Source organism: Eublepharis macularius, chromosome 4 (assembly GCF_028583425.1).
Source record: "Eublepharis macularius isolate TG4126 chromosome 4, MPM_Emac_v1.0, whole genome shotgun sequence".
NCBI lineage: Eukaryota > Metazoa > Chordata > Lepidosauria > Squamata > Eublepharidae > Eublepharis > Eublepharis macularius.
The window spans coordinates 56,065,033-56,091,254 of NC_072793.1; the positions used below are offsets into that span (position 1 = coordinate 56,065,033).

General features: G+C 41.3%; 1 protein-coding gene across 10 annotated transcripts in view; it reads left to right on the forward strand.

Annotated features, from left to right (window-relative positions):
• Positions 1–26,222, forward strand: part of TENM2 (teneurin transmembrane protein 2) — a 1,076,616-nt gene that overhangs the window by 979,488 nt on the left and 70,906 nt on the right. For all 10 annotated transcript variants that reach the window (XM_054977125.1, XM_054977126.1, XM_054977124.1 and 7 more), the window contains 2 exons: positions 3,072–3,218; positions 19,538–19,748. In XM_054977125.1, coding sequence (XP_054833100.1) covers positions 3,072–3,218; positions 19,538–19,748 — 358 coding nt within the window. The remainder of the gene's footprint in view (positions 1–3,071; positions 3,219–19,537; positions 19,749–26,222) is intronic.

The window sequence follows — 26,222 nt, forward strand, 5'->3', positions numbered from 1 at the left end:
GCTGATATTATGGATATATTAGATTGGATCTAACCAGGCGTTTCTGTGGATGGAAGGATTTCAGCCCAAGAAGCTCAGTTTTCTCACTTCCCTCCCCCTTTTGCAGCCTAAAACGGCCCCTGGAGAGAAGGGGAGGGCATTTGGGGCTGCAGCAGAAGGGGAATGGCGAGGAAATCATACTCCAAACATAAAAATTCATCTGAAGAAACACTGTTGGATCCAGACCACTATTATTATTGTTAAAATATGCTTGACATACTTTAAATTATTTTATTATTGTAATTATATTATTGTATTTGTTTTGTATTGCTGTATGTTGTGAGTTATCCCAAGAGCCTTTGTGCTGTTGGATGGATAGAAAGTCTCCAAATAAATAAATCATAATTAGTGATCTTGAATAATCTCGTTATAGATCCAATCTTCTCTTTGCGACAAATTTTTCAGCCCTGCTTTTAAGAGGGTGGGAAGAATAAATAATATATCATGACACAATTGACAGAATATATTTGTAGTTTCTAATGCCCCCAACTTTATCTCTATTTTTCACACTTTATTATAGTACTTAAAGAGGGTTCCTGTTTGCTTGTTTGCTTGTTTGTTTGCGGGATGAGTGGAGTATAAATCAAATTAAATAAATAAATAATAAGCAAAAAGTACAGGTCCAGCTGTATAGGTTGAAACTGTTTTATCTTCAAGATGTAGACTGCTAATGTGATTCCATTATCCATGGATATTTTGGTTTTATGTGCAGACAGCATGGCAAGTTCAATATTTCAGTATAGGTCTTAGCTGATAATAAAATACATTTAGCCATAACCACTCATTTTACAGATAAGCCACAGGGCCCTACTGAGATTGTTCTCTTCCATTCAGTCCACAAGCCAAAATAATGTGGGGTCAATAATGTCAAGCCAGATACTAACTCAATAGAAGAAACTTTATTGTATCCTATTTTGTTGTTATTTTTTGATGATTTTGCTTAAAAAAACAAATGTTCACAATGCCAAGCAGCTCCAGTTCCTTTTTTTAATGATTACTTAAGTGTCAGATGACAGTTAATTTGTACAATGAAGATGGGGATTATGAGCCAAGCTATACATGATGGCGGCCAGACATTCATCCTTATGGCCACTGAAGGCATGTTTCATGGGATTTGTAGTTTTTTAACACAGCGTGTGCCCTGGCATGCTGGGGGGGGGGGGCAAGGGAGAAGAGGGATTGCGCCACAGCCCTCTACCTGGCTGCTGCCACGGCTGCTGGCTGCTTGTCCAGCTCCCCCTTGTGTTCTGAGTGGCAGTGCAACAGTGGTCATGCACCTGAGGGTGTGGGCTGTTGCACACCACCACTGCCTTCCTCCTACTCTCACCAGGTGTCCTAAGAGAAAAGCAGCAATCCATCCAGTGAGAGCAGGAAGAAGATAACAATGAGGCTGCACAGGCTTGCTTGCACCCCTGGATACATGACCACTGCAACGCCACCACTTAGAGCACAGAATGAGCAGGGAGCTGAGGGAGCAGGCAGCACAGGTGGTAGCATCCAAGCAGAGGGCTGTGGGGCAATCCCTCCCTTCCCCCATCCCCCCCCCACCCATATAGGAAAGATAGCACATCACGTGTAGGTTTAAACTGGCTTAGATGACTTAATAGTGGACGAAATGCTCATCATAATACTGTTTAGCCAAGTAGTTCACATTCATCATCTACTTAATACCTGTCGCCTTCTCTATAAAATATAACGGCTTTGCTTGGGGCCAAAATGTCACAGCTTTGCTCGGCACCAACTCTAATGGCAAGGTAGTGGTTGTTCTGATATACCTCATCACTCCCTACTGCTGCACAAGCATGAGTTTCAAGCCAGTTTACAGTGCTAGGGCAATAACACTAGTCACGGCATTGCACTGCTACTGCAGTCTCTCCCCTCATTCTTACAGCAGTAGCACAGCATCTAATACCATTGGAAAACAAGTAGTGGAACTATCTGATTTTTTAAAGGGATTTCAGCAATTAGAAGCCCACAGGGGGTGGAGGGACACAGGGCATGGTGGCCACCATTATCAGGGCCCAGCAGCTCCCCTCTGGGCAGGGCAGTGCATTGGCTTATGGTTCAAGCAACCAGCCAATCAGTAATGGGCTGGATTTCCCGCTGGGGGACCAGCCTTCCAGCTGGTATCTGGGAGGAAAAGGGGCAGAGCTACTGGGCTTCCAGATCTTGACTCCTGAATAATGAATAAAATTGTGGCTTTTTTAATGCCAACATGTTGTCTGTGTCTTCTGTTGTCTTGTCCTTACCCCTCACCCCCCTTGATGCGGGGCCCACAACACATACTCTTTGCATTTTTAAGACATGGTAGACAGCAGTTTTTATCCCATTTCCTCTTTCATGAAAGCTGTTATTCCCAAAGAATTTGTTTGATTTACATTTTTTGAAAATATTAGCACCTGAAACCTGCCTCACTGTTTTATACTTGTTTATTTACATTTAAGGTTAATTCAAGAGTGAAATGGGTTTCAAGTGAGGGGAAAGACTGTTTTAGGGGTATTATGCCAAGCAGTAGAAGTGTGAGTACACTCAATATTACGTAAAGCAATATTATGTAAAGTTTTCTCAGATACGGCAGTATTTCAAGCACATAGTAAAGTGCATTCTAGTACTGTGCAAATAGGCATAATTAAATGATCTTTGAGATAGGTTATCCTTGTTGCCTAATAATTTTTAAAATTTTGGAATCTGACCACAGCTCAGGCTCTTTTTGAAAGGGAAAAAAATTGCAGAGAGAGAGAGAGAGAATAGGATGCAATGTGGTACAGGTAGATATTCAGACACAAAATGGAATTAAAGTCTAAGTCTTAATTTGATTTTGCTTTGAAAGTGGCTTATTTCTTTTTTGCGTTCTACTTCCCAAAGTCAAACTCTTAAGTGAAAAAAGGGGCCATTAATGCCAGCCAGTGTGTTTGTTACAGCCTTTGGCTTTCTTTTTGAATGTGCAGTAACATCGTTTAATGTGCCTAGAGCGTAGAATCTTCGTGCAAATCAGTATATCTTGTACTTATCTTCTTCATTTCTTCAACCAGATGGCTGCCCTGATTTGTGCAATGGCAATGGGAGATGCACACTCGGTCAGAACAGCTGGCAGTGTGTCTGCCAGACCGGCTGGAGAGGGCCTGGATGCAATGTTGCTATGGAAACCTCCTGTGCTGATAACAAGGATAATGAGGGAGGTGAGCAAAAGTCTTCCAATTCCCAGTCCCTAAAGAGCAGAGGGTTATGTGCAGTTTCGTCATGAGTCATTTTGTTAGAGAAAGACCCCCTCTCCTACTATTGTCAAGTGTTGTTGTTACACTTTCTTTGAAACAAATGAGATGGAGAAAGTAGAGCTCTTGTGGGGAAAATGATGTGACCGGAAAAGCTGCTTTTAAAAATGGAAGGTTTGATTCATCCCTGGAGAAATACAGATATAGTCACTGGGATTTACATCTAGGATCTGTAAAGCTTAAGAGTTTTAGGACTCAGTATTTCTATCAGATATGTAGTCTTTTGAGCTAAAATCTCAGAAACAGCAGAATGCCTCACAGTTCATCCAGTAACTGGAACAGCAGATGACTGAGCAGAATACGTTGCAAGGTGTTAAATACCCGCTAGTAGCAAAGGTAAAATAATACTAGACAAAGATAGTTCAAGATACTTTATGTATCTATGGTTCACAGATGGAGGTCTGGGTGTTGGCATGATCGTTTAGTTGGTCATCATGACACAAGAATCACTTAGGTGGTTTTTTCCCCCTTAAGTTTTTCCTTGACCAGGGACAGGAGCTCTTGTTTTCCAAATGTTTGATTTTTAAAGCAATACATTTAGCTTATCTCTTCAAGTTTTAATACACCCCTTTTGAGCTACCTTACTTTATGATTTACTTTAGCTACCTTACATTTATGGAGTTCGTATTGCCTCGAAACTCACCTTCACACATTGTCTTAACTACATGATAGCTGCTTCCCTATAGCTGTCTGCGTAAAAGAGTCGCACAGCCCATTCATATTCTACAAATCCTTTAAGACACTTTGGGATGACAGTTTTTAGTGGTCTATGTTAATAAAAAAACTGCCTGAAAGACTTTCCAATGTAACACAGAAAACTGGTAACTGAGAACGGAGTTAAAGGTAGCATTCTTTCTGCTAATCAAAATATTTTTCAAGTCTATTGGAATAGCCCTTTCTAAGTTCTGTTGGAGTTCTTAACAAGGGGCCTCGTAGAAATCTTCCCATTTCCATAGCAGAGGTTCACCTCTCCATTTGTCTCTTCCTGCTGTGGCACCTCCATCGTTGTTGAATCTGACTTACTATAACCCAGTACGCTTTTGTTCTTGTACCCTCTCTTTTCTTCCATGTCGCTGCTGTGTTAACACAGTTTCATGCCGCCTTCTCCCTTAAACGTTTTGCTATGGGTGCACTACAGGGTGCCCTTGACCAGAATTTCTCCATAATTGCTGTTGGCAATTATCTTTAGCAGAAAAGCAGTGATGATGTTGTACTTTTAAGATAAAGCATTTTAAGAAGGTAAAGAGTTGTTTGCTAGATTTTCTCTCTGCTGATGTGAAGGATGGGGCAGGTTTCTTTCTGATGCCTGGTGATTTCTCTCTTTGTATTTCCTTTTTTGTGTTATATCCAGCTGCTACAGCCTTAAAAGTAGAAAACTGCTCACAAAGGAGATGTAAAATCTAGGGTGTTTTTGGCATGCCATGTAGAGACTGTTAACCAGACTGTGCTTTAGTGCTTTTTTCATAGTCAAGATGCACCTTCAGCAGCACATAAAGATAAATCAGATCCAACCAGGACAAAAGTCAAACTATATATATATATATAGTTTGACTTTTGTACTGAAAGTTGAAGTGTGTGTTTGTTTGTGTGTGTGTGTATACACACACAAACACACACTTCAACTTTCAGAATCTGAACTATGACCTTTTGACAGGTTATTTCTATGTCTAAATCTGTTGGATTGAACTGTAATTATTTCTGGTTTGCTTTGTATCCTGCCCTTGGGAAGAGAATTCTGCATTCATAATTATGGTAAGATACCAGTCAGAGGAATGCAGTAGGAGCCAGTAGAACCTCAGAGCGGAACTACAAGTGACAAAAGGCACAGATTGGACACTTGTCAGCTTCCCTCAAATTTTGATGGGAAATGTAGGCAGCTTGGCGGAATGTTGGACAAGTGACAGTTGAAAAGTCCATTAGACAGTAGTCAGAGAGCCAAGCTGCAAGACTAGGATGCCTACATCCTTGAGGGAAGCTGACAAGTGTCCAATCTGTGCCTTTTGTCACTTGTAGTTCCGCTCATAAACAATGCTCTCTCTCTCTCTCTCTCTCTCTCTCTCTCTCTCTCTCTCTCTCTCTCTCTCTCTCATTTTCTGAACAAAAATAAAGTACAAAATTCCAGTATGGCTTCTCAAACTCAAATATGTTTAATGAGATGGTTGTTTCTGATCTTGTGAAGAGCAGACTATTTTCATTAAAAAATATTTTTAATATGAATTCTTTTATAGAAAATAATTTTACAAAGAAGGCTGCCTAATTAAAAGATAGGTTTTCCTGGGGCCAGCTCCATGGTAAAACCTTTCATTCCCCTGTACTTTTTTGATTTTAGAAAGTTGTTTGAAGTCCATTAATTTACTCTTTGCAGCATCCTTTAAAATTTAATCCCTTTTCTAATCAAGCCCTCAGTAGTTTAAATAATTGTTAAGTATCTTTGGTGGGGATTATGAACATTATTCAAGATTATATGATGAATCTAATACTCATAGGATTGTGATTAAAATCTATAAATCTCCCAAAATGGCACATATAACCATTTAAAACACCATAGACTTAATTCAGAGAGTTAAAGTATTTGAAAACAAGAATAATGAGGGGACAAAAGGTTAAAAGTTATTTTCAACTACGTATGGTTTCTGGATTTCCTGTATTAAAGGTAGCAGTTGAATTACTTGCAGACCTTAAGAGCTCTGAGAGTAGATGGATTCATAAATTGTTCTGCCTCACTACTTCAAGTTTGAGGCAAGAAAAAAAGCAAAACCACTCAGAAACAGAATCCATGGCCTCTAGATTAAAAGACACTGATTAAAAACTCCATTATCGCATCTCCAGACCCAAATTTAAAATTCAACTTTAAAATTCAAATGCTATTCTGGTGTTGCGGATGGCAACAAACTATAGTTTGCCAGTTCAGACACAACTTCAACCAGAAGCACAGTGGCACACAAGGGATTGGATCCTGCATCATAAGAGTGCAAGGATCGTGGATCTTCCCCTCCTTACCCTCCCCCGGCTCTTTCTGACCCTGGAAAAGTTCATTGCCATTGTTGAGGGACTTGCATGCCCTATCAGCCACACAGATTATGGAGATGCAGTAGAGAGGAGAAAGAGGGCAAAATCATTCCTTTCTTTTCTATGAGTGGAACTGTATTCACACAACAGATAGAAAGTGTGAGCTTGTCCCCTTTTCCCTCCCCACTCCAGCCAGCCAATGACTAACTATTAGTATATGGGAGTCTTTCCATGCCAGCAATAAAGTATTTCCCAAGGTCAGGATGGGCTTGGGGGGAGGGTCAGATCCCAGACCATCAGTCCTTTCCACTGGCAGTTCATGAGATCCAAGCACAAGGGCACACATGAGTATAAAGTAATCTATCAGTCTAACGTATTTTATCCCATGTTTTCTCCAGGACATAAGGTAGCATACGTGTCCACCCCCACACTGCTACCTTTACCATTTTCTTCCACAGCAGCCCTGTGAAGTAGGTTAGGCTAAGAAAAAATGGTTAGCTCAAGGCCTCCCAGTGAGCTTTGTGGCTGTGTGGGGAATCTTGTACTGCTAAATTATATAGTGATTTGAGTATTTGATTAGGACTAGAAAGGCTTGGGATCAAATCCCCACTCTGTCACAAAGCTTATTGGGTCACCTTGAACAGTTACTCTATCATAGAATAACCTACTTCACAGAGGTGATAGCCGTGTTAGAGGAATGGTGGGATAAAGTACATCTAGGCCATTTCCACACATTCTTAAATGGACGGTCCACTCACTGAATGCTAGCAGCTTTTTCTCTTGACTCCAGACATCTCAGTTTTCAAAACAAGTGCAGGGTGTTTACCAACTGTTTTTTAGGTGTTTGTTCTGTGATCGCACTTTCCCCAGTCTTTGCTTTTGGTATTGGCTTGACAGAGATCTTTTTCTTCATTCTTGGGCATGTGAATACAAAAAACACTCTGAGGAATCCTCCAGTCGCCTCCCAGCTTCTCCCCCGCAAGCTCTCAGCATGCAATCACACATGCTCAGAGCAAAAAAAAAAATTTTTTTTGAAAGGGAGGTGGGTGATGGTAATGAAAGTGCCCAACCTCCCCTCCAAACCTACTTTTTAAAGGAGATGCTGAGACTGCCTGAGACCACAAAGCACAAGGTAAGTACTTTTGGGGAGTGTGTGCGGATGCTTAGTTTTCAGAGCAACTTAGCAAAACAGATACAAGGGTGGGAAAGACTGGCTGTGTGGAAATGGCCCTAATCTGATCTGTTTTTCATTAGCAGAATTTTTCTAAAACCTTTCATAAAGTAAACATTTAGGATGCCCCCCTCCCCCCCCCACACACTGAAAATATAACTATGTGCCTTTTACCTCAAAGAATATCAAAGAGAATTTGTGCATAAAAGGCCTATTATGTTGCAAAGTCTATATGTGGTTAGGTCTATTTTTGACTGACACAGTAGAACAGGAGAAAGTTGTCTGTTGCTCCTCAGAAATTTTTCTTCTCTTCAGGAGAAAAAGTCACTTCTAAAACACATTGTTCTGAACCCTGTGTTTGACCTATTTATTTATTGGAATGTAAGGGTGTGTTTTCGAGCTTCTTAGAACAAAGTCATCTCTGAATTAAAGGAGAAAAGACTGGGTAGGAAGAGGGGGAGAGAGAAAAGTGAAATTTGCCCTCGCAATAATTATTTGGACAAGCTTTGCTTTTAAAGAACTGTGAATCCTGTGATTTGATATTTCATCAGGCTCGTGACATTTAAGATAATACAAGTATTTCACAGCACAAAAGCAAATCATGTAATTTAGCTTGCCTCATCAAGCTTTGCCTCAGCAGGGGTCTCTAATTCAGCTCAGACAAAAGATTTATAAGGTTCTCAGTACAAATACCCACAATACCACAGGAGACAAAAACGCTCCCCAGAGTCAATACAATGGACCTGGTGTTCACAGTCATCTTTAGAATTGCCTCTATAACAAACAACTGGATTTTGTTATTGATAGTTTTAAATATATATCACATATATATGCATCATCTGCAGCAAGCTCTTAAAAAGTCACTAAATGCTTGCATGTCTGCTTACTTAACTTAAGAAAATATTCTCTGTACTCACAACACTTGTATATAATTTGTACCCCTCACTGTTGAGGGTTTTTTAATCTTGTAACAGCCAACAACTATATACAATAAATCGACGACAACGACAATGACGATGACTACTACTGGGCTATCATTGCCGTTTCTACATGCATAGAGGATCAGACTGATCTCTTTTGTGGACAAGGGTTCAAGTACATTGGCCTTCCTGTGCTCAGAAATAAAATGTCAGTTCCTGCCAGGTAGATCCCTCAGCCTCTCTCCAGTGAACACACATTGGTTCCAGTAGAAAAGCTTTATTTAGGATTTTACAGTTCAGGTCTGCACTCCATCACAGAGCTTGGTAAAAGTGACAAGGCAAGGCAAGCAATCTATGTTATACTTGATTTTTCCTGAGCTCAAATAACTGGTAAAGTTTTGGCGTGCAAGTCTACATGGGTCCTGTGAGAACCCTTTTTAGTTATGGCTAGATATTCAGTACACAATAATATATTCCCAGCATCTGGGCAAAGTAGCAAGAGCTGGCATCTGGACACTCCAAGGTCAGTGCTAGCTTAGAGGAGCATATTTCTATAAGATAACAGGAGAGGCCAAGTCTGGTTCTCAAAAAGTAGCACTTTGCAGTAAGGAGAGAATACATCTGGTTAGTAATGAGCATTGTGGTTACAACATACAGATAATCATGGCATGACTGTACACAGACATGACATAAAGGTGAAATACAACTTTGTCTATATAAGGATGGCAGTATTCAAGAGGTATAACACAAAGTACTTCAGAAAGTATTCAGTTTCTTCCTTAACTGTATTTCCATTTACAGGATACCTACAGGTAACTGGCACTGCTCTCTTTTGACTGGAAAAGGTTATGTTGTCTAACAAAACATGTTCACATCTTTATGAGACATTCTGCCTTCACTGTTCCGTGACATCATATCTAATGATGACCGTTCAAATATTCCCTGTCCCAGGCTTAATTTAATATTTATCAGCACATTTGTCTTTAGTGTTCCTTGATAAGCTTACTAAAACAAATGAGGCTCATGCATGCATCCTTACACTTTAAATAAAAGCTTATTAAAACTCAAACTGTAGGTTTAAACATTCAACAGTTATTTGGTGAGGAAATATTACTTAGAGTAGAAATATATGTTGCTAAGTACCTGGGGACTCTCAAGTGCAAGATTTTATGTGTGGTCCTCAATTCACATACAGACTGTGTCTTGCTCGGTGCACATGCATGCTGCTTTCATGGGAGCTCCCTTTGTGTGATTGCATCCTCAAGTGTGTTGGGAGGGCAGAGTGCCAGTTCAGCTCTGTTTTCGCTGCAAGAACAAGTACTGTAGTCTCCTTTGACTTGCTGATTTGCATTTATTTAAGGTGTGAGAAAGTGTCAAGATCTGAATTTCAATGAATGGATGTGGGAGATGGGGGAAATTGGGATTCTGGCAGATCTAAACAGAAAATTTCCTCATTAAAGATCACCTACAAGGGTAGCAAAGAAAGGCATTGCCAGAGCTATTTCTTTATAGAAATGTAATGGAACAGTTTGCATCAATTTCAAATCACATTGTTATCAGAAGGAAAAAATGGAAAACACTAGTGCATCACAATAAATGAGATACTTTTAGCAATCAAGGAGGAACTGGTATCAAATGCATGAATGTACTCACGTGGAGCAAATGGAAGTGTGACTGTGAGAGTGAATGTATGAGAAGTGGGAGGGGGAACATGTGAAATGAAGTTCACTTGAGCATCCCTAGGTACTTAGTAACATGTATTTCCGCCCTTAGAGTATCACCTATAGTTATTCCAAGTAACAAAGAATGCTGGGGGGCCATCTCATTTTCCTCTCTCCCATTGTTTCCTCTTTCCCTTTCTTGAACTCTCCCATCTCCTATGTTCTTACTTCCTTCTCTCCTTCCAACCCTCCAGCCACCCTATCTGTCCCTTTCTTCAGTTTACCCTGACTTGCAGGGGGCATCTCACTCTCCTCTGTATCTGCCTCCCCTTATTATTTTCTTTTCTCTCTTTCTGGTAGCCCCTAAATTGACACCCATCTCTGTTCCCTTCTCTCCTCCTCACCCACCAATCAACCCAACCTTTTATATTCCCCCTCAATATACCTATATTTATTTACTTATTTGTTATTTATTTATAACCCACCTTTCTCCACACTGGGAACCCATAGCAGCTTACATCATTCTCTTCTCCTCTGTTGTATCCTCACACCAACTTTGTAAGGTAAGTTAGGCTGAGGGTTTGTGACTGGCCAGAGGTCACCCAGTGAGCACCCACAGCAGAGTGAGGATTTGATCCTGGGGCTCTCAGATCCTAATCTGAAAGTCTAACAACTACACCACACTGGCTTTCATGAGATGGCAGCTGTTGAATAGCAGCAAGCAACTGGGTCTGGATAAGTCATGCAGGTTGCATGGTATCAAGTTGCCCAGTGGTTGCTGGTGGCCTGACTCTGATGAGTCCTTCCTCAAAGGCCGAAACAGTCTTGGAAAGAGGTCTGCCCCCTCTCTTTGTCTTTTACTGACAGAAGCCAAGGTTTGAAGGCTGGCAATATTGTTGAGAGTGTCTAGCAACAGCCATTAATTCATTCATTCATTCATTTATATATGTTATTTATAATCTGTTTTTCTCACTAAGACTCTGGTTCATCCTCATGGCTGCTGAAGAAGAGGTAGAGACCATCTTCCAGACTAGACTGAGTTTGTGGAAAGCATTTTTTGCAGCTGCCTTAACCTGGTTTTCTAGTAGTAGCGCTGGATCCAGCATTTGCTTCTATCATCTGGGTGGGGGGTTAATCTCCATGTGTGTGTGTGCATGTGTGCGTGCGCCTGTGTCTGTGTATTAGATTTCAGATTTTTTTCTGCAAACCTGGAGTGTTTCTCAGGTTTGTAAGAATATTTGGCTTGTCTGTTCATGGCTCCAGTCTCTGGACTTACGTATCCATAGATGGGGGCATGTTGTGAACTAGATATATTCATGGGTTGGATTTAAATATGCTCTTCCAGCAGCATAACACTTAGGCCAGTGTCAGTGCACTAACATTTAGCAGGGCAGGATGATTTCTGTTGATTAACCTCTCCCATTGCGGACTTCCCACTTTGCCCTCCCACATGTTGTTTTCAAGGGTGCCCTGACCTCAGTGGGCTGCAGGAAGAGGTTGAAAGTTCCGTTCCATGAATTTCACTCTGTTCATGGTACTTAGGATCAAACCCAATTAGGGCTAGTCAAGGAAGAAGCTGATTTCTCTCTAAGATTGTCTTTATTTCCTAGAGAGCATTATGAGATTGAGATGGGTGTATGTTAAATCCTGCCCCTTCTCTGGGGGCCTTCAGCCTTTGTCTTGATGATGGTGCAAAACTCATTTTCAGTATCTCATGTGACTGGTAGAGAGGAGCTAGTTTTGGTGCCAAGATGGAGAGGGAAAGAGAGAGGCTTGATGGCAGCAAGACCTGGTTTAAAACTGATGTATGGGATCAGGTTTAAAGAGATAAGCTTGTATAACTATGTTGGCGCCATGTTTAAATTACTCCTAAAAAGCTTTTTGTTTATCACTTTGGGTAGTGATGTCTGTCCTGTGGAAGTAGATAAAAGCAGATTTGATTCATACGCACTGTTTGTGTTATTATGATGTACCCAGTAGAATGTTGTACATGGATATTTGAAACTTGAATTCAATCTGTAACTTAGTTGGGTGAGCATTGATCAATTACTATCATTCTCAATTTCTGCAATACAAATTGCAGTAAAATGGATGAAGAGAGTACATCCCTCAGAGAGTTCTTTAGAGAATTAATGGGATGGCTACAAAAGCATCTTAGAAACTAGGGTCATAATCCTGTGTTGAATAACTGTGGGTTAGAGTGGGACCAATACTTACTTTATTGATAAAAAGTTAGATAAGTGGCCAACAAATTCTATGTTAATAAAATTTGTGCAAAGAAGAAAAAAATGCATGCCAAACAGGAAAGGCAGAACCTGTGGAATGCTAACAGTGTGAAATACATACATACATATTCAACCAGGGGTGCTGATTCTTATTCACTAAAGATAAAAGTGTGTGTGTGGGGGGGGGGATTCTGATAGTCCCAGAACAGCCTGTGATTACATTAACCTGGAATCGTTTGCTTCAACTTAATCTTGGTAAGATACGTGCTGTCACCATCAATGAAATCATTTCTTAAGATCATTTTTAACATGTACCAGTGCCATTCAAACTATAATCAATAGGATGTTCCTTTGTGCTGGATTCTATTCAATGCCAGGTGCTGGCAGACCATTTTTTCCTTCCTCAGGGCACCCCTCCATCTTATATAGCTTTTCATCCACGCAGGTCCCCCAAACTCAGCATTACTTTTTCAGGGCTCAAAGGTAACCGCTGGGAAACTTCAAATTAGTTCTTTTCATTAGCACAAGAGGGAGGACAAGGCAGACCCAAGTCTGTGTCCTTCTCCAATCACGGCCAAGCTACAAGTGACGAATGACACTTGAATGGCAAGTGGATCGAGTGGAGCGCAAGTGGAGGGCAAGTAAACAGGGAGACATACACTTGCCGTTCAAGTGTCATTCGTCACTTGTAGCTTGGCCCTCAGAGAGAGGGGGCATTGGAAGTTTGAAAGAGGCTTTGTTGGTGCATTTGGACAAGAACATCTGTGATGGACTCTTTGATATGAAAGAAATGAAGACAGCCTTTGCCTATAGTTATATGCGTTTTACTGGATTAAATTTACAGTATAGTAAGTATGGAGCCTGTTCCATGTGTTGGAACATCATTACTGTAAAATCTGGCAAACCCAATTAAAATAACCTGCTTTTCAGTGAGGGTCAAAGTTTCCATTATGCAAGAAATTCATGGTGAGATTTTCCAATGTTTTTGAGGTTAAAAGCAGCTGTTCAGTGCCACAAATTGGATCACGGCCAAAACCGGATCAGAACATATGAATAGAGGTTGATTCTGTATTCCATACCTTTCTCCTGAGAGAATTCATACCATGGAACTGCTGATAGGTAGATTGTCCAAGAGAGGGGGAGAGACCGCTACAATATTTTCTTGTCCTAACTAATACCAGCTATCAACAACATCACCAAAATGATGACTCCACACACAAAGTTGGGTTCAACTGGGATTTATTTATGAAACTGATCTGAGCATTATTCTATCCAACCCTCAGTGCGGGTACCTACCTTAACCGGCTGCCGGAGGCATGCCAGTATAAAAGGGCAAACCCATTGTGACTTCAAGTGCAAGGTGACCTTAATCCACCAAACATTTTTCATGATCTGCATACTAATATCTGCTGAGAGAGGCTGTTGTTCCACCACCCTCCCGATATGCTAACAAACACTAGGGTTCTAATAGGTGAAGCTTACTAGGGTTCTAGTAAGTGAAGCCCCAGCCCCAAGGGGCCCCTGTTTCAACCCCCCCCCCAACTGGTAATCCATAAGAGGCTACTTTGGGAAGCCCCACCCCCACCCCCAGCACTGTTCCAGACAACCCCAGTAGAGCCTACCTAGTGTTAACTAGGCCTAAAACCCCACTCCAGCAAAGTGGCAAAGCGAAGCAGGCAAAAAAGAACCTTTTCTTGGCCAATTAGTGTCCAAAAAATTTCTGCTACTCTTGCTTTTCCAAAATACTAGGCTGGATGGGCAGGCAGCTCCAGACAGTAACTGCTGTAACAGGGGAGGAGCAAGCTTATAAGGTTTGCCTGCTCTTTTCCCTTGCTTGACAGCCTCCCTCCATGCTCCCCCTAAGGTGTCTTCCTTATTTGGAATTTTCTTGTGAACTACTGCTTAAAAGTATTAAATTAGACTTGCAAAGATACTTAATACTATTAATTCATACATTTCCTGTTCAACTCTGTGTGTGTGTGTGTGTTTTGTACTTCCTTCTTGTGTTCTTTGGAAATCTTCTTGAGAAGTTCCAGTCATGTGTGTGTGTTCGTTATGTGCTATCAAGTCGCCTCCAACCTATGGCAACCCTATGAATGAAAGACCTCCGAAATGTCCTATCATTAACAGATTTGCTCAGATCTTGCAAACTGGAAGACATGGCTTCTTTTATTGAGTTGAGCTATCTCGTTTTAGATCTTCCTCTTTTCCTACTGCCTTTCACTTCTACTAGCATTATTGACTTTTCCAAACAGTCTTTTCCAGAGAGCCTTGTCTTCTCATGATGTGACCAAATTTTCTAGGAAGAATTTAGGCTTGATTTGACCTAGAACTCACTAGGACCCACTTATTTGTCCTTTTGGCCATCCATGGTATCCTCAAAACTCTCCCCCAGCACCATGATTCAAATTAATCAATTTTCTTCCTGTCAGCGTTCTTCATTGTCCAACTTTCAAATACATACCTAGTAATGGGGAACACCATAGTTTGGATTATCTTGATCTTGGTTCCCAGAAAGACTTGTTTACCTTTAAGGATCTTTTCCAGGTCCCTCACAGCTGCTCCTCCAAGTCTCAGTCTTCTGATTTCTTCATTGCAGTCCCCCTTTTGGTTAATGATTGAGTCAAGGAATAGAAAATCTTTAACAATTTCGATTTCATCATTGTCAGTTTTAAAACTATGTAATTCCTCAGTGGTCATTATTTTTGTCTTCTTGATGGTCAGCTGTAATCCTGCTTTGGTGCTTTCTCCTTTAACCTTCACCAGTAGTAGTTTCAAGTCTTCACTGTTTTCTGCCAGTAATGTAGTATCATCAAATTGTTAATGTTCTTTCCACCTTCTTCTAGATCTAATCCAGCTTTCCTTATGATATTCTCTGAATAGAGGTTGTACACGTAGGGAGATTATATGCATCCTTGTCTGACATCTTTGCTAACTGGAAACCATTCTGTTTCTCCATATTCTGGCCTGACAGTAGCTTCTTGTTCAGAGTACAGGTTGCACATCAGAACAATCAGATATTGTGGCAACCCTATTTCTTTTAAAACCATCCATAACTTTTCATGATCCACAAGGTCAAAAGCTTTGCTGTAATCTATAGCCGTTTCCACACTGTCTATAAGTAGCGCGAGACTCACGGAAGGCTGCCAGCTTCCTCGCGTGATTTTTGACGCCATCTGTTTACAAAATGCCACAAACGGTGATTTATGATGTTTTGTAGTCGGATGGTGTTAAAAATCGCGCAAGGAAGCCGGCAGCCTTCCATGTGGAAACGGCCTATATATCATAGGCTGATGTTTTATATTCCATGATCAGTTCTGAAATTCCATGATCTGTTCCATTAGCCATTGTAAATTTGCATTGTGATCTCTAGTGCCTCTTCTGTTTCTGAATCCAGCTTGAACAACTGGCATTTCTCATTCTATATATGGTAAGAGCCTTTGCTGTAGAATTTTGAGCATCACTTTACTTGCATGGGAAATTAACACAAAGGTCATGTAATATGCCACAATCACATAACAGATATTTCCTGTGTGCTTTAAGAGCTTCATGTTTCTGAAACATCATGTTGGTTATTTAAGCAAAGAAACATTAATAAGCATTAGTGATTCTGGAAAGTAAACCCATTACAATCTTAAGGTGGGTCCTTTGTTCAGGCTATGAAACTTACGTATATGAACTATTTTATGTACACATGGATGTGTATTTCAATTCCATATTGATGGGGGTGATATTTAGATGTCTCACTGGTATTGGATGGAGACATTTCTAGCCCCCCTAGGTCTTGAACTGGCACTTCAGAAGGGTTTGATTGCCTCCTTGATTGTTTGTGAGATAACTGTAAGATTGGCAGTGACAGGGTAATTTACTGAAGATTGCAATGTCAGACTATATCCAAGGGGGCTCGCTGGCATGAAGATGTTATTCTCATGACTGACAGGCCACTGGGAGAATGGTGTGCCAATTTAAAGTTCATAGTGTCATCAAAAGTGTTCAGCTTTTGCAGCCTGTAATCATGTGGCTTGATGAGGTCATTATAAGCATTACATTATAGGCTACATCAATAAAGAAATTCCAAAAAAAAATGAAGAGCTTGAAAAGGTAAATATAAATTTATAGGAGTAATTTTTATCCCATGTTCTGCCTTTTTGATTCCTTCATTTATCAATAGCATTCTTCTCACTGACAGATGCCTGAACAAAAGCACCATGCAAACTAAAAACAGTTTTCAGTTTTCAGTCGTGGATGTGTCGCAAAGCCTAGAGAGCACAGGAGGCTGAGAAAAAAAGGAGTTCTGGCTTTAATAGAAAAACTTCCTTGCATTATTATCTGAACCCAATTATGTTCTAACATTAATTATATAAAGTGAGTTGTAAGTGGACAGCAGGAAGGCGGAGAAAGAAAGAAAGAAAGAAAGAAAGAAAGAAAGAAAGAAAGAAAGAAAGAAAGAAAGAAAGAAAGAAAGAAAGAAAGAAAGAAAGAAAGAAAGAAAGAAAGAAAGAAAGAAAACCTATATTAGATGCAGAATGTAACAGAGGTTCAAGATGGAAGTGGAACCTAATATAAATACACTGCTGACCTTAAAAAAAATAGCTCAAACAGGGGACTAGGAGCTCATATAACTTAGAAATGTTCTTGGGATTTGGAAGGAAAGCAGTGCTAACTTTACAATCACTGTTTCACTTTTAATTTGGAGATAGCATTGACAGTGGGTGATGCTTTGATATGGCAGTGTGGCAAAAAAAAGTCTGCAGTATAACCCATTGAAACTCAGACATAATGAGAATTCCAAGAGGCAGCAACTGAGAAGTCCTCTCCGAATCCCCTCGGAAACCTGATTTGGTGTGCTTAAGAGAACATTCTTAATCAGTTTTAAAGGTCATGGTGGAGGCAATCTCCTAAGGCTAAGACCTTGTAGTTTGTAAGATAGTGCCAGCACATTTGTATTGTTAGTGAATAGTCAATGTGTTGGATCCCACAGAACATTTCCACTTAACACAAGAACTCAAGAAATTGCAAGTAGCCGTTGCACTAAGTTGACTTAACTATATTCTGTCTTCTGTTTCTGATTGTGCAAGCTATAATTCAAGGCATATTTCAACACCCACTGCCCCTGCCCTTTTATAAAATCATATAATGTCCCCCAACTGGATCAATGGCTGCACCAAACAAGTTTGTTGATCTTTGTACACAGCAATATTGACTGGAAATGAAAAAATCAGTGCTTGATCATACCATAGCTCCTACTATGTCTTGCACCTTTGTACACAAATTGTTGCTAAAAATTCGGCTATGGTATAGCAGGATGTAACCCAATATGGTATTTATTTATATTGTGATATTATATTTCTATTATTTATAGTAATAATAACATTCAATTTATATACCACCCTTCAGGACAACTTAACACCTACTTAGAGCAGTTTACAAAGTATGTTATTATTATCCCCACAACAATCACCCTTTGAGGTGGGTGGGGCTGAGAGTGCTCCGGAGAGCTGTGAGTGACCCAAGGTCACCCAGCTAGCTTCAAGTGGAGGAGTGGGGAATCAAACCCAGATGTCCAGATTAGAGTCCCACTGCTCTTAACAACTACACCAAACTGGCATTAGTTTAGTTTAATTTTTAACCCGCCCTCCTCACATGCAGGCTAAGGGCACGTTACAACAACAATAAATCACATACAAAGATATAGAAAATAAACATATATAAAATCAAGAGTCAATAAATATACAAAGAATTTAGCATCAATCCAGAATATGGCATCTAAAATATATATCAGATAAGGCACTCGAAGCATTGTGGAGCTAGATAAATAGATAAGGATCTGCCAAGATCTAAACAGCAGAAAACAAAACAGAACCATAACAAGAAAAGACAAGCAGACAACAGTCCCTCTGCCACAGCCATAGGCCTGGCGGAACATCTCTACTTTACAAGTCTGGCGGAACTGCAACAGATCCCACAGGACCCAGATCTCAGCAGGGAAAGTGTTCCACCAGGCCAATGCCAGACCAAAAAAGGCTCTGGTCGAGGCCAGATTAACATCCTTAGGGTCGAGGATCACCAACAGATGTTGATCAGACGAATGTAAAGCCCTCCAGGGGATGTAAGGAGAGAGGCAGTCCCAAAGGTATGTTAGTCCCAGTCCAATAAGGGCTTTAAATGTCAAGACCTTGAACTTAATCCAGAATTCAATCAAAGCCAATGCAACTGGCCCAGCATCTGATGAATATGGGCTCTAAACGGTAACCCTGCAAGGACACATGCTGTCGTATTTTGAACCAATTGCAGTTTCTGGGTCAGTCTTAAGGGTAGTCCTACATAAAGCGAGTTACTGTAATCCAGCCTGGAGGTGTTCGTTGCATGGATCACTGTAACTAGGTCAAAGGAGGAGAGATGGTAGCAAGCTGCCTGATCTGGCAAAGATGGAAAAATACAAATCTGGCAACCACTGTGTCCTGGGTCTCCACTAAGAGTATGGTTCCCAGGTGCCCCAAGTGATGGGCAAACTCTTGGGGGTTTGCACCCTTGCCTGCTGATCCACCAGCAATCGGTGGGAGGTGGCAAGCTCCCAGAGGCCGCCCACCACCAGCAGATACCCCAGGAACACACGTAGCACACGGACTCCCATGGGGTGTGATTGCATCACTCCCAGAAGTGACATCATTGCACCGGATGCAGGAGCACTCTCATGCTTCATTTGGGGCTAATTTTGGCCAGCACAAGGTAAGTGCAAGTACCTTCCCCACCCTGCCTGCTAGGAGGGTATAGGGACCTGGCAACCCTAACTGAGAGTGAGGCATCCAGAATCACACCCACACTCCTCACCAATAGTGCCCCATCAAAGGTTGGAAGCTGAATTCCTGATCTCATCAACCCACAGCCCAGATGCAGGTCCTTCATCTTGATAGGATTTCAATAGATTCTGTCTTAAACATACAGCCACAGCATCCAAAGCCCAGGCCAAGTTATCCAGCGTGATGTCAGGCTGGCCGTCCTACATTGGATATCATATTTATAGTATATATGTATTATATGTTCATATTTTATATTGTTGTTATTTATATTATTATATTATTTATTTTTATTATATATTTGTATCATATTTCTTTTTCCATGATAAGTCAATACCTATGTGTTCTAATGTAAACATATGGAATACCTGTGGGCTATGAAATTATTGGGGCAACACCAGCCAAGTGTTTCAAGAAAATAGCCTATGTATTCTTCCTTTCAGATGGTCTTGTTGACTGCTTGGATCCAGACTGCTGCCTTCAATCAACATGTCAGAATAGCTTGCTCTGCCGTGGCTCACGTGACCCCCTAGATATTATACAGCAAAGTCACTCTGGTTCACCAGCTGTAAAGTCATTCTATGATCGAATCAAACTCTTAGTGGGGAAAGACAGCACTCATATAATCCCAGGAGAAAATCCCTTCAACAGCAGGTAACAGCCAAAATTATGACTTTTAAAATACCATAAAGGCTTTGGAAACTTTTAATAATAACTTAATAAGGAATGCTGTTTTCAATAGTAATACTTTTCCCCATCTCAAGCTAAAATCTTACTGTGGGTTTTTCCTAATGACTTTTTAATGTTGCCTTTTTTGTCATGATGCTGGTGTTGCATTCTAGATCCATATGGGCCAAGGCCAGCTTTGGATTATGTGTGTTGCATGTGTAATCCTACATCTGTCCTTCATGCACAGTGGCTTTCATGTTGTTTAATACAACATGGTTAAGCCAAATATTAAAAACACATATCTGGAAAAATAGAAAAAGAGATGGACAGAGCAGTCGTAAGGGCAGGGGCATACAAACACCCACATAACTTAGGCAGTGTTAGCTCGCTAATGACATTCGACATGGAGATATGTCAACAGGTAAACCCAGCCAGGTGCAGGCAGTAGAGCAAGCTCTCCAGCCTCCATGGAAACTAATGACAAGACAGCTGCCATTAACAGCTCCATGAGTGGCAGTTGAAGGTGGAACTAGTTTATAGCTAGTGCCTTTCAATGCCACTTCCACCACCACATATGATATTTATGTGGTTTTAAATGATGTGATCCACCCTGAGCCCTGTTGCGGGGAGGGCGGAATAAAAGTCTTAAAAAATAAATATAAAAATAAATAAATATCACAACCCTATGTTGTGGAGGTGTACATTGACATCTTCATATCTCATAAATGTTTTTAGACTCATAGGTGTCATTTTGAGCACTGCTATATACCTCTTGTATGTTTAGAGTCAGGATTAAAAAATGTATTTCCCTTTTAGTACAATTGGAATTATCTTGTTTCCCACTATAACAGAGTTTGATTATTTCAGCACTAAACCTAAATGACATTGTACAGAATTGTTCACAATCTGCAGATAAATGGGTATGAATATACTAAAAGGTGTTTGATATGATCAGAATTCTTATATTTTGAAAATTCAGCTCAATCTTATACACGTTTACTTATAAGTTATAAGTCAGTCTTGCTAGATTCAATAGAGTCTATTCCCAGTAGGTCTACAATTCTTATTTCCCAGATCTGAATCAGGCTGTAAGGCAGTATATGATATATTAGAAGTTGGGGTGGGGAGAAAGGACAGTAAGTTTCATCCTCCTGCAAGCCATACAATGTTTTACAACGTTCCTTCTTTAAACTATTAAATGCTGAATCTTCTGGGTCACATTGCCGTCTCCCTACTAAAAATTGATTTCAGGATGATTGGCTAAATGAGTTTGAGCTCTTATCTGATTTTCTTTGGTTAGACATCTTTCCCTTCTTTATCAACCAGAATGTGTATGTTTTCACAGTGTAGACACTCCAGCATTCTCTCTAGTGGTTTCTCTGATCTTTCTGACATCTGGAGTCTGAATGTGTGCTAAGGTTTCTGTCACTGCTTCCATTTAACACTCTCCAAATGAGCCATTCTACTTCCTGACATCAAATTCTATTATTGCTATCAAATCAATACAACGAGCAGCTAAACTTGAATCCCTTTTCATAGGCCATGATCTGCCCTTAGAGGAAATTGGCCTTGTGAATAGCCATAGCAGGAGAAGGACTTACAAGTTAGGGTGAACAAGGCTGTGTCCATGAGCACCCCCCATGCTCTTAACTTGTTCTTTAAAAGCCAACACCACTCCATCCATGACAAGAGGATCCAATCCCTCTAGAACAACAGCCTCCCAGACCAGCATTTCTTCTGTCTTGATTCAGCGTCATCTTGTTCCATCTTAGCAAAGTGACCATGGCCTCAAAGCCACCAGTTCAAAACGAAGACTGATTCCTCTTGAAGCATTGTAAAAATAATGATTTATGTATGTTGAAAACAACAATCACACCACATATGATAAAAAACAGTCCACCACATATGATAAAATGTCCCTGTATGTTTCCCACTTTTCCAGCAATTATTTGACATGTTTTTGTACATTTTAGCAAGCCTATCCAGTGTTAGATACCATCTATAAAACATCTTATATAAATTCTCTTTAAATGCAACAGACTTAGTTATTTTAACATTCACTTTCCATATCTTATTCCATTGTACTTGGTCAATACTGTATCCTAGATTCTGTGACCATAAAATTTTGCATTTTCCCACCCCCTCATTCGTCTTCATCGGCATTAAAAATAGATACATTTTCTTAATCAATTTTTCATCTGAAACACATAACAATTTTTCAAAATCCTTTTGTTCTAAGTAAAAACCTCCTACTTTTTTATCTTTATTATATCCAGATTCAATCTGAGCTCTTGACCACCAGTCTAAGTTAATACCTTGTCTCTGTAATTCCTCTTTTGTTTTTAACACTCCTTTATCATCCAAGAGTTCTTTATATCTAATAATATTAACTGGAGAAAATACATTTGGCTGAGTAAACGCTTCTAATGGGGAATCCCATTGTGGTTTCTCGGAATATACAGTTCCTTCCCATGTTGATATGAGAGATTTTCTTATCAAGTGATTTTTTAAATATTTACGTCCAGTTGTTTTTCTGCACCATATAAATGCATGCCATCCTAACTGTAAATCATGACCTTCAAGGGCTAGAAGTCTTTGATTTTCCAGAAGAATCCACTCCCTCATCCAGACTAGGCAGCACACTTTATGATAAATTTTCTAATCAGGTAAAGGAAAGTCCGCATTCTCTTTCAAGCCTTGAAGCGTTTTCAGTTTAATTCTTGGTTTTTTCCCTTGCCAAATACATTTAGATGTAGCTTTATTTGGTTCTTCAAAAATGATTTGTTTGTACTGATAGGGATAGTTTGATATAGAAATATTATACGTGGTAATATATTCATTTTGATAGTTGCAATCCTTCCCATCAGCAAAAGTTGTAGTCCTTTCCACCTCTCTAAATCTCTCTTGATTTCTTGGAGCAGTTTCATATGGTTATCTTTCATTAACGAACTACATTTCGAGGTTAAGTATACCCCTAGATATTTTACTTTCTTTTCTAGCTGGAATCCTGTCAATCTAATTAATTCCATCTTTTGATATGAGGTCATATTTTTAGTTATCACTTTTGTTTTTTGATAATTAATCTTCATTCCTGCCATCCAACCACATTCCTTTATATGTTGCATTAATTGCTCTATTGAACCCAGTGGTTCCTCTAGTATAAATAGCGGGTCATCTGCAAATGCTTGTAGTTTGTATTTGTGTCCTTTAACAGATGCTCCTTTTATTACAGGGTCTTTTCTTATAGTTCTTGCCAATATTTCCTGCATCAAAATGAAGATAATGTCTTCTAGTGCTTTGTAGTACTCTGTTGGGAGTCCATCTGGTCTGGGGTTTTTCCCATTAATTTGTTTCTGTATTGCCTCCAAGTATTACTACACTTCCATTGAAGGTTGTTGGGATACAACCCTTAGCTTTAGGAAAAACTATGTTAAATAGATTCTTGTAGTTACGTTTCATAATGCTAATCTTATTTTTGACCTTAATAATATGTTCTATTTTTCCTATAATTAATACGAAATATCATTTTCCTAATATCATTTTCCTATCATTTGGGCCTGATCCAGGCCCAAATGGGCCCCAAATGGTCATTTATGGCCATTTGGGGCCCGTTTCGACCGGGATCCGGGCCAAAACCACCCGGATTGGGTCGGTGCCTGGAGGCGTACCCCTGCTCTGCCTGACACCAACCTGATCTGGGCCGTTTTGGGCCTGATCCATGCCAAAATGTGCCCAAAATGGTCATTTTGGGCCTGTTTCAGCCTGAATTGGGGCCCAAATGGCCCTGATCAGGCCACTGCCAGCTGGGGGAACACTCCCACATCTGGCAGCAGCTGATCAAGTGGCCTGATCAAGGGGCATGGCATATGCAAATGATTTATCCTAATGAATTCCTGCAGCTCTTTTTCTACAAAATGACCCCTGAATATTTCTATTATTTTTCTGGTAGAAATAGACATAACCAGGGCTTTTTTTGAGCTGGAACGCACCAGAACACCATTCCAGCACCTCCAGCAAACAGTCACGTCACTGTTGGCCCCATCCCAGCGCCCAAAGACTCCTACTCCCCAGCTGCCTCATTAACCAACCTCTTCCCTGGTCTTTCCCTCCCTCTTCCATGTCTCTCCTTCCTTCGTTCCTTTCTTTCCCTGCCTCCCCCTTTCCACGTTTCTGCTTCCTTCGTTCTTTCCTCCTCTTTCCTCCCAGCATCCACCGCTCAGCTGTTTGTCGCTCAGCACTCTGGCGGTGGTGCGGGGCTACTCAGGGCGCCTGGTTCCCCAACCTCTTCCCTGGCCTTTCCCTCTTCCATGTCTCTCCTTCCTTCATTCCTTTCTTTTCCTGCCTCCCTCTTTTCATGTTTCTCCTTCCTTCATTCCTTTCTTCTTCCTTTTTGCTCCCAGCAGCTGCCACTCAGCTGTTTGAGGGGTCTGCGCAGGGGCAGCTGAGCTACTCCAGGCACCTGATTCCCTCCTCCCGCTTCTCTCCTCTTTTCACACCCGCTGTGGAATGGTGGGTCTATGTGCTCATCGAGCAGCGCTGCTGTCCCTGCTTTCATCCCCCTCGCCTAGCCCAGCCTGCCCAGGCCCTGAACCCTGGACATAGACCCGAACACCATCATCGAGGCCCCGTGGGGCATAATGGATCCAGTGCTGCAGGAGGCAGCCAAGAGGCAGCTCAATGAGGTGAGGGCAACAGCAGCCTGGCCCGGCCTGGGAGCACAGCAATGGGTGTAGCTCCCGCTATGAGGCTGACCACGTGTTGTGAGAGCTGGTCCTAGACCTGAGAAGGGGGCAGGGGACTGGAAGGCAGCCTTGCCCGGGGGCGGCTATATGGGGCTGGGGGGACGGTGTGTGTACTGTCGATCATGTGAGGGGAGGGGACTAGAGTGGCATGGAGGAGATGAGGGATGTCACCTCCAGACTGGGAAACCAGACTGGGCTCATATGGCAACTGGTCATCAGCAACTGCATCTAGATTGAGCTCTGGTAACATTTTGACCTGCCAAATTCTAAATCCTCACAGATACAAGTGGATTTAACTGTGAGGTGCCTGAGAAACAAGTCTTGGCATTATCCCATTTAGCAACATTGGGGAGCTCCTTTTTTTCCAACATGATCCTCCCACATCACATAGCTTATGGATTTTGTAACAGAGGAATCAAGCAATACAAGATGGTAGGAGATCTGCATATGGGCCTCCAGTGCATTTTTATTGTTAAATAGCCATCACTCCTAATTTAGGGGTTTTAACTTTTTTCCCTTACCATCTCTTCCATAATTAGGCCTACAGCAACTCAGACCCACCTTAGCAAAATCTGAATTGGACATCCACTCTCAAATTTTCTATTGTTTTTCATCTTGCTTGAGACAGAGTTTCAAAAGCAGTTTGATGTAGCATGTGGGTCTGATGTCTAATATATAGGGTTGCCAGGCCCCCTCAACCTCCCGGTGGGGGGGGAATTGGTGCCTGACAGTCACCTTTCCGGGGGGGGGTGCACACATGCAAAGCGCGTGCTCCCGCAAGCATGATGATGTCACTTCCAGGAAGTGACGTCATCACGTGCCCCCCCCCGAAGCACACCCACTCTCCACAGGGGCTTGGATCAGGGCCGCTGTGGAGGGCAGGAGCACTCCTGCTCTCCGCAACAGCCCAAAATGGGCCCGATCCACACCAAAACGGGCCCGAAACAAGCCCATTTTGGCATGGATCGGGCCCATTTTGGGTCACTGTGAATGGCCCCATTTGGGTCACTGTGAATGGCCCCATTTGGGTGCGGATCAGGCCCTTTTTGAGCCGCTGTGGAGCGCAGAAGCACTCCCGCGCTCCGCAGTGGCCCCAATCCAGGCCAAACTGGGCCGATCCTGGTGGCTGCTGTGCACGGGAGCGTGCAGCGCCGCAGGGGAGTGCGCACAGAAGGTGCGCGTCCTCCCCGCTGGCCAGGTAAGTGGGGGTGGGGGTGTGAGGGGTGGGGGCATGGTATCCCTACCAGTATATGCCTGTGATATTTCTAAAGCTGTTGTCTGGACTTTGGCCAAAAGTACGTACATTGTGGAACCTATTATATTGTTATGTCCAGACAATTTTAATCCTGTTTTATGTATTAGTTCTCTCAAACAGAAGATAAAAGTTTGTATCTGTACCACTTCAGACTCAAGTGAGGGCCTAGAGGATATAATGTATTTCCACAAACAATGTCTCTACATTGAAAAAAATTAGCATGTCAAAGCTAGGCTTGAACTGTGCTCCTTTCTGTGAAAAGAAATTTTTGCATGTGGAGGAGCATTCAGCCACAAGCAGTCAGTAGTATACTACAGCCTCTTCAAAGGTTCATTTCCTCCCCAATGTCTTGAATAGAAGTTGGAAATATGAACAGCAGGAAGGGACAGTTTATCTCTTATGGTGGACATGTACCAAAGCCAAAAAAATTGGATACAAATATATTTAATTATTCAGAAGATT